The sequence below is a fragment of the Cynocephalus volans genome, chromosome 10, assembly GCF_027409185.1.
Source record: "Cynocephalus volans isolate mCynVol1 chromosome 10, mCynVol1.pri, whole genome shotgun sequence".
NCBI lineage: Eukaryota > Metazoa > Chordata > Mammalia > Dermoptera > Cynocephalidae > Cynocephalus > Cynocephalus volans.
Genome location: NC_084469.1, coordinates 105,016,201 through 105,030,237, shown reverse-complemented (window position 1 = coordinate 105,030,237; position 14,037 = coordinate 105,016,201). Strand labels below are relative to the sequence as shown.

Here is a 14,037-nt window from a genome sequence, read left to right as displayed (position 1 = left end):
AAGCCAGAGAGGTTGCAGAAAACAGATGGCATGCTGGACCCAACAGCCCATTTACAGGGAATGGGCAGGGCCTCCAAAGAATGATGTGGCTCCAGGCTAGAGGGTGCTGTCACCACCCTAGGCCTGAAAGGGTGGGACAGGGAATGGTGTTGTGGGGACCCACCCAGAGCTGGAGCTGAGGAAAAGGGGCTGCCACAGGCCCTGTGACCTTAGAGAACCTAGAACCATAGCAAGGCACAGATGGAGTGGCCAGTAAGTGCCCCACCTTCTCTGTCCCTCTGCCTTCTTGCTGGAGCTTCCCATGGGCCAAACCCAGTTGGAAGTGACAGGAGAGTCAGTCATGTGGTCCATACAGGTCCACCTCCTGGGGGCATGGAGAGTGGGTCTGGGGGCAGATGGAGAATAGCCTGCACAGGGACCTGAGGCTCAAGCCATGTCCCCGTGTGCTTGGGAGCTCGACAGATGGAGTGCTTTCTGCACTTCACTTCCGAGTGGGAGCCGAAACAAATTATATGATGCTTGTGGTGCCAGGCACTGCTGTTATCTCCTTTTTGCAGAAGGGGAGACTGAGGCTTATAAAGGTAAAGTCACTTGCCTCCAATGGCATGATAATAGCAGCTGCTATTTATAGCATTGTGCTATGCATGTCAAGGGCTCAGCACAGTTCTTAGTACACAGTAAGTGCTCAATAAAGGTAGCCTTTGTTAGTTGGCATGAGTTGGGTCCTGGACTAGAGCCGTCATTTTACATAGCTGGTAGAGGAAAGGCTGGGATTTCAGCCCTATCCAAAAAAGTAATGATAAAAATAAAAATAATCACAACCACAGAAAAATGTCATTGTCCGTCTGTGTGCCAGGCACCAGCAAGCATATGAGATAGGGAGTCACTCTTATCCCACTTTCACAAGTGGGGAAACTGAGGCCCAGAGAGGTTAAGTGACCTTGCCACACAACTAGGAGCTGCAAGGAGCAGAGATGTGACCCACCCCCGCAAAGGTCAGAGAAAAGAGGAAGAAATGAGACCAGAGGGAATTGGGAGACTGGGGGAGAAAGAACCATTTATGTGAGGTGAAACCAAGTTTTTATTCATGGTCACTGATAGCGAATTATCCAGGCAAAAACTGGTGCCACTTGACCCTTAGGGCAGCCTTGAACTCCCCGGGAGTCAGGTCCACTCAAATAGGCACAGAGGGGGCAACATTGCTTTCAGTAACACGGCTCATGCCCCTGGGAAAGCCCATGAGCAGGGCCTCTGGGAATGGTTGAATAGGTTGTGCACTGCACAAAGGAACCTGGGCAAAGGGGCATGTGGGGCCTGGAATTCAACCTATGTGTCCAGGGCCAGGTGCATCAGCCCAGGAGAAGGAACACCAGAGAGGGCACCTTTTTGCAATTTGGGAGGTGGATGTCGGGAACAAAGGCATCTTAGGAGCTAGCCATGGTCCTGCCTAAGCCTCTCCCCAGCAGCACCGTCAAATTAAGAGAATGTGTAACATGTACAGGGTCTTCCTGCCAGCCCTGGGGCCTGTCTCAGCTTTGTAGCCCCATCGCCAGTGCCTCAAGGTATTCAGAACATGTTCACGAAACTGAACTGAACCAAGCAGACGTTGCCAACCCTCCATCTGCCAGTCCTGGCAGGAGGGAGAAAGAGTTTCCCGGCCCCAGCTCCGACTGGGGGGAAATGGAAGTCTCTGCCATCCCAACCACACAGCCACAGGCCTGGCCACTGTGGAGTCGGCTGGCGTGGCTGATCAGGGGGGCTGATCCAGCTATGAACTCATGCAGGTTCCAAGAGCCCATCCTCAGGGGCTGGCACGGAGGAGAGAGGATGCCAGAAAGGGAGGGAATAGGAGAGAAGGGGAAAAGGCCAGCTCATCTCTCTCCTGTGAGATATGGACACTCCCCTCCACACCCTGCTTCTTTCCTTCATTTATTCCATGAGCATTTCTTAGGCATTTAATATGTGGCAGGTACCCCACTAAGCCTCTGATGTGTTTTAATCTCATCTAATCCTCATGGAAACCTCAGAAGGCAAGTTTCTCGGGGCCCTGTTTTACAGATTTCATCATTTCATAAGCATTTATTGAGCACCTACTGTGAGCCAGACCCTGGTCTAGGAGCCAGAGACACAGCAGTGAACAAAACAGGCAAAAATCTCTGCCTTCATGGAGCAGGGATTCAAGTGGGGGAGACAGACGAGAAATAAGATGAAGTTGTAAAAATACATAGCTTGTCAGCTGGTGATGAGTGCTAATGAGAAACATGAAGTAGGAACAGTTGGGGGTGTTGAAATTTTAGATCAAGACTATGAGGCACAGAGAGGTCAAGAGACTTGCCTAAGGTCACACAGCAGTAACTATCGAAGCTGGGATTTGAACCTAGGTGGTCTGGGTCTGGAACTTGTGCTCTTAAACACTGTGCACTGATTGCTTAAAGTTGAGTGTTTCATAATCACCTGGGAGGCTGTTGAAAATTCAGATTCTAGGGCCCAGCCCTGGTTCTGTAGGTTCTTCAGGGGGCCTGGGAATCTGCATTTTCAGTGTTATTGAGGCAGGTGGTCCAGGGATCTGGCTCTGAGAAATGTTGGGTGTGGTACCAGGAGAGGGGGAGGACCTGTGGGAGCAGGTTGGTGTTGTCACCAACAGTGTCCTGATCTGACCATTTCCAAGGTGGTAAGGTTGCTTCTTGCCCCAGAGATTCTGAGCACAGGGGGAGAGCTGCCCCTGCTACTGCATGAATTTTCTTACCGGCGGGTTTGTTTCTGGCCATTTCTTTCTCGTTGCTTTTTCTTTGCTTTTTCTTTGTTGGCTTTTCTGTTTTACGAATGAGGCCCTGCATGAAGGCTGAAGAAGGATTTAAAGTCCAAAAACGTCTTTTTATGTATGTATTTTTAAAACGTATTCCCCCATTCTCCTCCTCTCTGAACCTAACCAGGGAACAGTGCCCTGGGCATTTGGCTGGGGTTTAAGTGCCCGGCTTTCTCTCCCCTGCCTTCCTGTTATGGGGGCTGGGGATATAAATTCCTCCCCTGGTTCTCCTTCTGGGGGCTGTTGGCAGTGCATGGCATGAGTTACAGGACACCAGACTTTTCTATATGTCAGGCTAGTTGGTGTTTTTTCAAAGTCAGTTCAGAGAGATCAAACTGCCCAGAAAGTATAGGAAGAGGAAAATTTGTGCATTGCTTTCCAGCTCGAGAAAGGGTGTGGGACCATCTTCATTGTGGGAAGGGAAGAGGATCTCTTCATTTTTTTTTTTTTTTCTTCTGGCTGTATGTTAAAATAGGGTTGATGATGAGCTGGATGTCAAGCATGTACATGAAGGGGACAGCAGTACACTTAACTGATACCGGGTGCCCATTACGATCAAGGGGCCTAGGTTCTGATTGGTCGACACCCAGGCCAGACCTGTCTTTGAATATCTCATACATTGCCTTTGGCCAGCAATAGAGTCAGATGTGAGGCCCCAAGGCCTAGTTCATGTTTTGTGGACAGGGATGCTGTGTGCCTTTTAGGACGAGCAAGAAGAAGAAGAGGTAGCCAACCAGAAACTCGCCCTACAGAAAGCCAAAGAGGTGGCCGAAGTGAGTCCTCTGTCTGCGGCCAACATGTCCATAGCTGTGTAAGTGTCCCCAACCCCCGAGATGCTACTCCCGCTCCTCAGCCTTCATACTCTCCCACTATGGATTTGGGGAGGGGTGGGGGTGTTCCTGAGAGGTTTGAGCTTCAGGAAAAGATAGCTCTGCCCTATCACCCACTTTCACTCAATAAATATTTAGTTACCACCTACTATGTGCCTAGCACTGTTCTAACTGCTGGGGATGCAGCATTAACGGGGGCTGGGGGGAATCCCGCCTTTGTGTAGCTATTCTAATCAGGGAGAGAGACGATAAGTGAAATAACTAAGTTATATATTATGTTAGAAGGTGACAGAACTATAGAGAAAAATAAAGCAGAGAAGGGATGGAGGAAATGCTAGAAGTTGAAAGAGTTGTGATTTTAAATAAAGTTGTCAGGGAAGGCCTCATCTAGAAGGTGACATGGCCTCAAGGAGGGGGGAGTCCTAAGGAGTCTGGGGAAGAGCATCCCAGGCAGAGGAAACAGTATATGCAAAGGTTCTGAGATAGCAATGTGCCTGTGTTTAGTGTGGATGGACTAGAGTGAGCAAAGGGGGAGAGTGAGGGAAAAAAAGGCAAGGACATGACAGGAAGATTAATGCAGGGCCTTGTGGGCCACAGGGACGACTTGGGTTTTTGCTACAAATCAGGCGGGAGCCATGGAGGGTTCTTGAGCAGAGGAGAGACAGGACCTGATTCAGGTACTCACAGGCGCCATCTGGCTGCTGTTAGGGGAACAGACTGTGGGAGGCAAGGGTGGGATCCAGGCCGGGAGACCAGGTTAGAGATGACTGAATTGGCTCATGCAAAAGAGACAGTGAGGGCTCGACCAGGGTGGTGACCCAGGAGGTGATGGATGTAGCTGGATTCTAGGCAGATCATGAAGGCACAGCTGGTGGATCAGAGGTGGTGAGGCAGTGAGCATTAAAGTGTCTTGATTAAAAGCAAGTTTCACTGACACTGATGTTCTACTTGTGTCTTTGTTGGGTGGACCAGGGATTCTGCACACTGCAGGGCAGAGCATCACAGGACAATGGGGAGGGGACTCCTTTCCCAAAGTGGGAGGTGGTGACCATGAGAGGGGAGCCCAGGAAGGCTCATGCTCAGGCATGCCAGTTTTGGAAAGCAGCCTATAAAAAGCAAAGGTCTGTATAAAACTGTCAATGCCCACGGACCCCCTGGAAAATCTGTGTGTGCCCCAAGCAGAGCTCCAGCCTGGCTGACACTCACCACAGCAGCCCCACTGGCTGCTTTGCTCTGGTGGGTAAATAGGCATTGCCTGAAACTCCCAATTGCTGACCCTGGCTGCCCTGATCTCTCCCTGGGACCCCAGACCACCCATAACCCAGAACTAAAGGATCATGCAGTCACCGCGGGGACTTCTGAAACCTGCTCCAGGCCAGCATCCCTATGATTGGCCAACTTAGAGGTTAAGATATTTTGAATATTAAAGGTTGTACCCAGTGGTTCATGTGCTGCAAGAGGGGTAGAAAGGAGGACAGGGCACCCACCTGGGCTGACACATCCCTTAGCCTAAGATGTCCAGCCAGGTTGAGTTGTCCACCCAGGCTGAGACACCTTCCTGGGTTAAGATGCCCACCTGGGCCAAGACACCTGTTAAGGTGAGATGTCTAACCAGGCTGAGGGTGAGAACCCTAGCTGGGCTGAGACACCCATTCGCCTGAGCATCTTAGCCAGGTGAGTCATCTGGCCAGGCCAAGACACCCATCTGAACCGAGATGCCCATGAGCCCGAGTCCACCATCCAGGCACAGGGCCCAGCCTGGCTCTGACCCCTGTGGCCTTCCCCTTGCAGGAAGGAACAACAGAAAAATCAGAAGCCAGCCAAGTCCGTGTGGGAGCAGCGGACCAGTGAGATGCGGAAACAGAACCTGCTGGCCAGCCGGGAGGCCCTGTACAGTGAGATGGACCCGGACGAGCGCTGGAAGGCCACCTACGCCCGGCACCTGCGGCCCGACATGAAGACCCACCTGGACCGGCCGCTGGTGGTGGATCCGCAGGAAAACCGTAACAACAACACCAACAAGAGCCGGGCCGCCGAGCCCACGGTGGACCAGCGCCTGGGCCAGCAGCGCGCCGAGGACCTGCTCAGGAAGCAGGCGCGCTGCCACGATCGCGCCCGGGACGCCAGCGGCTCGGCCGGCCCGGACGCGCGGAGGCCCTGGCCGGGCAGCCCGGAAGCCCAGCTGAGCCGCGAGGGTCCCTACGGCCGCGAGTCGGAGCACCCCGCCCGGGAGGGCGGCCTGGAGCAGCCGGGCTTCTGGGAGGGCGAGGCCGAGCGGGCCAAGGCCGGGGACCCGCCCCGGAGGCACGGCCACCGGCAGGGGGGCAGCAGGGAGAGTCGCGGCGGCTCCCCCCGCACCGGAGCCGGAGCCGACGGGGAGCCCCGCAGGCACCGGGTGCACCGCAGGCCCGGGGAGGAGGGGCCGGACGACAGGGCTGAGCGGAGGGCCCGGCACCGCGAAGGCAGCCGGCCCGCCCGGGGCATCGAGGGCGAGGGCCCTGAGGGCGCTGAGCGGAGGAGGCGGCACCGGCATGGCCCAGCGGCCATGTGCGACGTGGACGCCCGCAGGGAAGACAAGGAGCACAGGCACCGGCGGAGGAAGTAAGTAGAAGCCACCTCGAACCTGGAGACTGGCGGTGGGAGTAATTATCATAGTGGCCGAAGTAGTGCCTGCTGTATCCCTGGCACTCTCCTGGCCGACTCATTGAATCATCTCCACAGCTCCCTGAGATAGATCCCCTTGTCACAGCCCCATTTCACAGATAGGGAAACTGAGAGATTGAGTGAGTCGCTCGGGGTCACGCGTCTAATGAAGGACCTTGAACCAGGCCATCTGGCACCAGAGGCTGCAGGGGGACCACCATGCCCCCTGTGCATCAAAGAGAAGCCCCACAGTCCCCTAGAATTATACAGCTCTTCTGTGTCTGTGCTGTGTGACTTTTGGCAAGTGACTTCACATCTCTGGGCCTCAGGCTCCTCACCTGTACAGTGGGGATAGTGGGATCTAATTGGGTCATTGCCAGGATTAAATAAGGCAATACGCAGAAAGAGCCTGGAAGATCAGCTGACACATAATAAATGCTTGGTAAATTTAGCCTGCTTTTAGCCATTTTTAGCTAAGTGTCGTGTAACCTAATGCTGTTCCTGAGGAGTTTGAAAAGCCACTCTGAGCCGTCAGAACTGAAAGGAGAACACGGCCATTCAGAACCAGCATTTTTTTTTTTTTCATAACAATATTTTGTAACACTCCCTAGAAGATTCTATAGTAATTGTCCATGTAGGGGTCCACAACTTACACACTGAAACAGACATTGTTCTACTATAAATTAATGTCCTCTTAGTCCTCTTTTATATTACCATTAGGGCACCCTATTGATTTTTTTAAACGATGTGTTTAAGTGGTTCGGTTGTATGACCTACAAACTAGGCCAGGGCTTCTCAAAATTGAATGTGCATGTGAATCCCCAGGGATCTTATTAAAATACAGATTCTAAATCAGTAGCTTTCAGGACTCAGTGGAGCCTGAGGTTCTGTATTTCTGAGAAGGTCCCAGGGGAGGTTGATGCTGCTGGTCCAGGGACCACACTTTATGTAAGGAGACTCCAGCAGAGTGAAGGAATTCTAATGCGGTCACCCATATGCAAAATCACCACGAATAACCAAGGTCAAAGGTGCAGATCCCTGCACTGGCCAGCCACAAAAAAAAAAAGCAACCACTGTGCATGTGACAGGGACAGGGTTGTGTGTCCAGCTCAAATCACATGAGGGGCGTTGCATCAGTATCTAGATGTTCCAAGATGGTGAACACCTCTTGGTAAAGTTCCATACACAACAGAGCCTAGTCTTCTTTCCATTTATCCAATAGATGCATTCTAGGAAAACACAACGTATATGAAAAACATGCAAAAAATATTTTGTGCTCATATGTAAAATACAGTTAGGTTAAGACTAAAGGCACAGATCATTACAAGCCAGATTGTTCTCTTTGTTTGAGGGACATTAGAAAGTCATGAAAGAGGGCCAGCCCGTGGCTCACTTGGGAGAGTGTGGTGCTGATAACACCAAGGCTACGGGTTCGGATCCCTATATAGGGATGGCTGGTTAGCTCGCTTGGGAGAGCGTGGTGCTGACAATACCAAGTCAAGGGTTTACCAGTCATCTTTAAAAAAAAAAAAGTCATGAAAGAGGAAGACTTATTCTTTCCCACGTGGGACTGTCCTGTGCATGACATGGTGTTTAGTATACCTGCATGCCATTCTCTAAATGCTCACAATGACCTTCAATTGTTACGTCACTACGTCTCCACATGTTTGCACAAGAACTTGCTTAAAATTATGGTTTTGGATCATTCCTCTTTTAGGATCTTCTCCTAAAGATTTATTCATTCATTCAACTAGTGTTTATTCAGTGCTTACTGTATTCTACGTCCATGCTGTGGACTCGATCAAGTAACTACAGATGAAGTTGTCTGGGGCATTCTGGGACATATGATCAAAAAACTGCTCCCAGCCTAGGGTTTAAGGTCAGGTTTCCAAGAGGAACAATCTGAGAAGGGAGATTCTTAGCACAGAACGGTATGTGCAAAGGCCCTGGGGTGGACCAGAAGGAGGTCAATTTGCAGGGGAGAGAGAGGAGAAAGTGGAAGACAATGAAATTGAAGACAGTGCTGGGTCAACTGGGTTCATCAGGGGAATGGGAGGCCACCGAAGAGATTTTAGGCGGAATAAAATGTTTAGCACAGGACTCTGCATGTAGTAAGGATCAATGCATAGTAATTACTCTTGCTGTTATTATTACTACTAATATTACTATCATCATCCTTGTCATTATATCTGCTACTATTATTGAAAGAGGCAGAATGACAAGGACAGGTGGCTGTGCCTAACAATGTACCAAGAAGAGTTTTTGAGAGAGACCGATAAATATTGGAGGTCGCAGTGATAGCACAGCCTGGAGGGCAAGGACTCTGGAGCCAGCAGTCACCCTCCTACCCCACCACTTCCTGGCCCTGTGACTTGCAGAATGTAACTTCAGCTTTCTGGGCCTCTGTTTGCTCATCTGTAAAATGGGGATAAGAACAGTTCCTACCTCCTAGGGTGCATATAAGATTTAAATGAGTTAGTATACATAAAATGCTTTAAATAGTGCCTGGTTTATAATAAGTGCTCGATACATGTTAGCTACTAGTAGCATAAACATTATGATTAAGTACTCAATCAATGTCAACTATTTTTAGCATAGTAGTAAGCACTCAATAAGTGTTAGCTTTTACTATTATTATTATTAAGACTCTCTCATGAACAGGCGTAAAAAACAATTTTAGATCTACAGCCTTTAGATTGAACGCCCTTTTCTTTGAGGATGTTCCTTTTTTGTGGATGGAAAAGCTGAATTCCTTCTTTTTTGCTAATGGAAAAACTGAGGCCGAAAGAGAGGACAAGATTTTCCCACAGGCAGCCACCAGCAGTAATGTGATAAGGACCCAGCTTTCCCAAATCCCACAGATGACCACTGCCCCCCGCCCCACTCCAGGGGAAAAACATGTCTCCCTACTTTCACCCCCAAAGCCTCCGCTGGTCAGGCCCCTGTTCTGAACCACGAGAGCACTGCCAAGTCCCGTATTAATAGTGTCAAAAGCCCTGGCCAGGAGAGGCGTTATTTATTTGCCTGATAAAAACGTTCTGGTGTTCATTGGAAATAAAACTTCATGATGATCCAGGCACTTTAAGAGAAAAAAATCCAAGATGAGCCATTCATCTGCTCTTAAAAAAAAATAAGAGGAAGAATGGCAAAGATAAAACTTTATTTGAGAACGTAAAATAATAAAATGACATGTCATTTCTCTATTACAACAAAGCTGGTGGCCGTCAATGTCTGCCTTGTGCATTTATCACTCTTCCCCCCCCCCCTTAGGCCTGTTTGCAGACACACCTGTGTTTTTCATTCTCCAGGATATGGATAATATATATCTATATAGTTTTCCTTTACATTCCTTTTGTCTTCCCCCCATTTCTACTTCATCTCTCTCTCTCCAGTTTCCCCAGCTTTAAATGCTAAAGCTCTTACTGGCTCATCCCAGTGAAAAGCAGACTGAAGCCCGTTCTATTTCGTGCAGTTCAATAGTTTCTGGCTCCAGATCCCCACACCATTGAGCCCAGTAGCACCCCAGGTCGCCAAAAGTGAGGATGGAGCTTCCCATGACTCCCAGTAAAAACCTATGGATCTCAGAGCTTCTCCCCAGCCCTCAGCACCCGGGCAGTGCCTCCTGCCATACCTGGCTGGGCAAAGGGAACTTTCACCAAGATCTGCTCCACCCCAGAATTAATATCTCTGTCATTCACATCCCAGTTCTACCTGCATCTGTCACCATGACAACCCACTCCTTAAGAGGAGCAGCAAGAGAGATGTTGGACTTCCGAGCCTCACGATTTATCCTGCATGGGGAGCAGGGGACTCTTCAGCCTTTAACACTCTTGATTCTTACAGCACCCCCAGTGGGCCCTAGCACCCCTCTCCATGCACCCCAAGTCATTCATCACTCCATTTTCTTCACAGAGGAATGCTGTAACTTAGCATCTCTAGGACCACAGCCCAGCTGGGTAACACTAGGCAAATGAATTTGCCTCTCTGGGCCTCAGTTTCCTCCTTTGTAAAATGGGGTTGTGGGGATTAAATCAGTTAACATGTGAGGTCCTTAGGACAGTGGGAGCACGAAGAAGTGGACCATTAGTGATGGCTGCTGGTACTACCTCCACCCTCCAAATAATCTAAGACCGTCTCCTGGGTTTCAGCAGCTGGACATGCCCCAGGCAAGGTGTCTGAAGCCCTTGGCAGAGGCATGCTGGAGCAGAATGCTGCTACTCACGCAGGACAGGCATTATGCAACCGGCCACCTATTCTGGGCAGACAATGCCAGATCCCCAGGGGGGAAGAGGGAAGGGGCCCAACTTCAAAGTTTTCTGCCCCTTTTCAATTCTCCTTGGAGACACTTTGGAAATGAAATCTCCTAGAGATTGATATCAGGCCTCTGCAGACTCAGCTTGTTAAAAATCCCCCACACACAGAGCCAACAGAAACTGGAAGGAGGCAAAACCAAGGCAAAACCGAAATCCGCAGGCCTCTTTCCATGTGAACATAGGGTCTCCTGGTCCTGTGCAGGATGCTGTCCGCCAGCAAGATGTCCTCATGAGCTTCCCTGAAGTGTCAACTGCTGTGTTATTTAGCGCAACCTCTTTAGATGGTGGGAAAAGGATTTAGGTTTTTTTGGAAAGTATAACTTAATTGGGCCTGCTTTTTGGTAGGAATATCTCTCTATTAATATATATTCATATATATATATGTAATATTTTCTCAGATATATGTATGAAACAATGAGAAAATATTCCCAGCCAATTTGATGTACAACGTCTCAAAAAGCACCACGAGCAGGTTAGAATTAGGAACTTCTTTGTGGACTGTGCAAGATGTTAGCAACATAAGTGCTTAGAATTTCCCTCATTGAATCCACACCATTGCAGCGGACGCTCCCTATGTGCAGGTGTGGTATGAGTTTCCCAAGGCCGCCGGCAATTCCTGGTGTTCCTTGCCTTGTAGATATGTCACTCCAACCTCTGCCTCCATCTCCACATCTTCTCTGTGTCTTCTCCCCCTTTTTTTCTCTTAGAAAGGCACTTGTCATTGGATACAGGGCCCATGCTAATCCAGGACGATCGCATCTTGAGATTCTTAATTTCATTGCGCAGAGACCCTTTTTCCAAATAAGGTCACATTCGCAGGTTCTGGGGTAGACACTATTCAATCCACTACAGTCTGCCCTCTGACCCCCAAAATCCACATCTAATCTCATATGCAAAATACATTTGCCCTATCTCAACATCTGCAAAAGTCTGAACCCGTGAATACATCAGCTCAGAAGTCCCAGATCTCATCATCAAAACTATCTTAATCAGGTATGGGTGAGATTCTGAGTATGATCCATTTGGGGGCTGCAAAATCCTTCTCCATCTGTGGACCTGGAAACTACCAAGCAAGTTACCTCTGTATGTTTCCAAAATACAGTGGTGGCACAGGCATAGGATAGACATTTCCATTCCAAAAGAGGGAAATTGGAAGGGATACAGGGGTCATTGGTCCCAAGCAAGTTCTAAATCCAGCAAGACAAATTTCATTACGTTTCAAGGCCTGGTGATGAGGTTACCATCCCCATATTATGAATGAGAAAACAAGGCTGAATAAGCCACCAGTGGTTACGTAGCAATTAAATAAGCTCCAAAAGCCTCACTTTAGTCTCCGGAACACAGGGAAGTTTCTTCTTTTATTATCCCTAATTTAAAGATGAGAGAAATGAGGCTCAGAGATGTAGATCAAACTATGCAGAGTCACACAGCTAGTAAGTGGCATTGCCAAGACTCAAACCCAGGCCAGTCTGTCTTCCAAAATGCCAATCCAGGGATGGCCTGTGGCTCACTCGGGAGAGTGTGGTGCTGATAACACCAAGGCCACGGGTTCAGATCCCCTTACTGGTCATCTTTTAGGGAAAAAAAAAAAAAAAAAGTCAATCCATGACCCACTCACGTAGCTGAGAAATGAGAAATTGACCTGGACCTGCCTCTTTCCCTGCGCAGCCTCCAAGAAACAACGTAACGCCTCGGTTTCTCCTTCCAGAAAGTATTAATAGAAGCATCCCACTTACCTATTTCAGTCTGAAAATAAATTACCCCGTCTCTCTTCCACTTACTGAAAACATCATGGACTTTTGCAAGTTAAAATACAAAAATAAAATAAAGGAGATGGTGCTGGTGATTTAGCCAGTGGGAGGCCCTCCAGGGAACACCAGCCTTTTTAAAATTTTTAAATGTTAGGCGGATTTGTGGGTTCCAGCTTGGTCCTGGAGAACAAGGTCTGTGCTGTGCAGGGGCTGCAGTGCATGAGATTGCATCTCATCTCCTGGGCATTTAAAGAACGGGAGCAACCAGAGAGCCCACTTTTGCTCTCACTTTTGGTTTCATGTGTAAGTGTATGATGACAATAGCCTGACAACACCATCTTCTAGGGTGTGACTCCCATCTCTAGGCTTCAGCTTCCTCGTCTATAAAATGGGAGCCATGGCAATCCCAGCCTCCTCAGGTCGTTGGAGAAATGAGTTGGGGTAGAACTGACAGTGAGCACCTATCAGCTGTGAGCTAAGCCTTCTGGAAGCTTGCAAACTGCCTAGAGAGGCGCAGTGTCGGGGGGTTGGCAGTACGGCTGCAGGCTCCACACTGTCTGGGCTCCAAGCTGGCTCTGCCACCAGCTGGCTGTGTGGCCTTGGGCAAGGCCCTTTCTGTCTCGGATCTTCCATTTCCTCATCTGTACAATGAGGATAATGATACTACGCACTTCCTACAGCAATTCTCAGGATTATATGAGCTGATATGTGTAAAATCTGGCACACCGTAAGTGTGCTCAGTGAGTGGGATCTATTTGGAAGAGAAGTGGAGGGCACGGGAGCAGAATGGGGTGGGGAGGGTGCCTTCAAGAAGAGCCAAAGCATTATCGAGGGAGAAGTTTGGGGACTGCGAACCCTCTGGAGAGAGGAGTCATTGAGATTATAAATAACAGATGTTCTGGTGTTTCTGGGGAACAGACTTGGCCAGGGCCCGGGCCCAGGCATTGGGAAAGGATGGGGTCCCCTTTTTTGAAGATCCAGGGTCCTAGGAGGGGTGTCTAAGGGACTGAGCCCTCAGGGAGCTGGCTGGTGGGGAGGAGGACAAAGGGCAGGCCCTTCCAGAGCCGACTCAGCAAGGCCAGGCATAGCCAGGGTCAACCAAGGACAGACATGCAGCAGGGTTCTCTGGTCCAGAAGGCTCCAGACAGGCTTCAGACCCCTGTCACCCTCACCAGGGCCTTGAGTCCTGAGTGAGTCTCTGTCAATCTGGGGATGAATGTGGAGATCGGAGGAGCAGGGCCTGGGGTGCCCATGGTTAGCGGGGGCGAGGGTTGATGGGCAATCTGGGCCTGTGGGACCTCTTCTGGGGCCTCAGTATCCTTCTCTGAAAAATGGGGTCAACACCTAGGTCCCCATACCTTGGATCCCCATACCAGCCAGCTGCAAAAAAAAAAGAAAGAAAAGAAAATGGGGGCACTCATTTATCCCTTGACAATAAATAAGTTACTAAGCATTTACCATGTGCCAGGCCCTGTACCGGGCACTGGAAATTTAGCTGAAAACAAGAGCGATAAAAATAAATCCCTTGCCTCACGGAACTGATGTCTCAGCGGACACTGAAGTAGAAAATGTTCAGGAAGGACCTTTCGTGTTTTTCTCCCACCCTCCAAATGCTCTGGCACCCAGATGCTGCTTCAGATCTCTGGCTGCCTGGTGTTAATTATTTGAGTAATTGAGGCCCCAAACTGCTCCCC

At 49.5% G+C, this 14,037-nt stretch overlaps 1 protein-coding gene across 3 annotated transcripts in view; it reads left to right on the top strand.

Moving 5' to 3' along the window:
• CACNA1A (calcium voltage-gated channel subunit alpha1 A) overlaps positions 1 to 14,037 on the top strand; it is a 229,580-nt gene that overhangs the window by 148,806 nt on the left and 66,737 nt on the right. For all 3 annotated transcript variants that reach the window (XM_063110743.1, XM_063110744.1, XM_063110742.1), the window contains exons 18-19: positions 3,511 to 3,617; positions 5,428 to 6,237. In XM_063110743.1, coding sequence (XP_062966813.1) covers positions 3,511 to 3,617; positions 5,428 to 6,237 — 917 coding nt within the window. The remainder of the gene's footprint in view (positions 1 to 3,510; positions 3,618 to 5,427; positions 6,238 to 14,037) is intronic.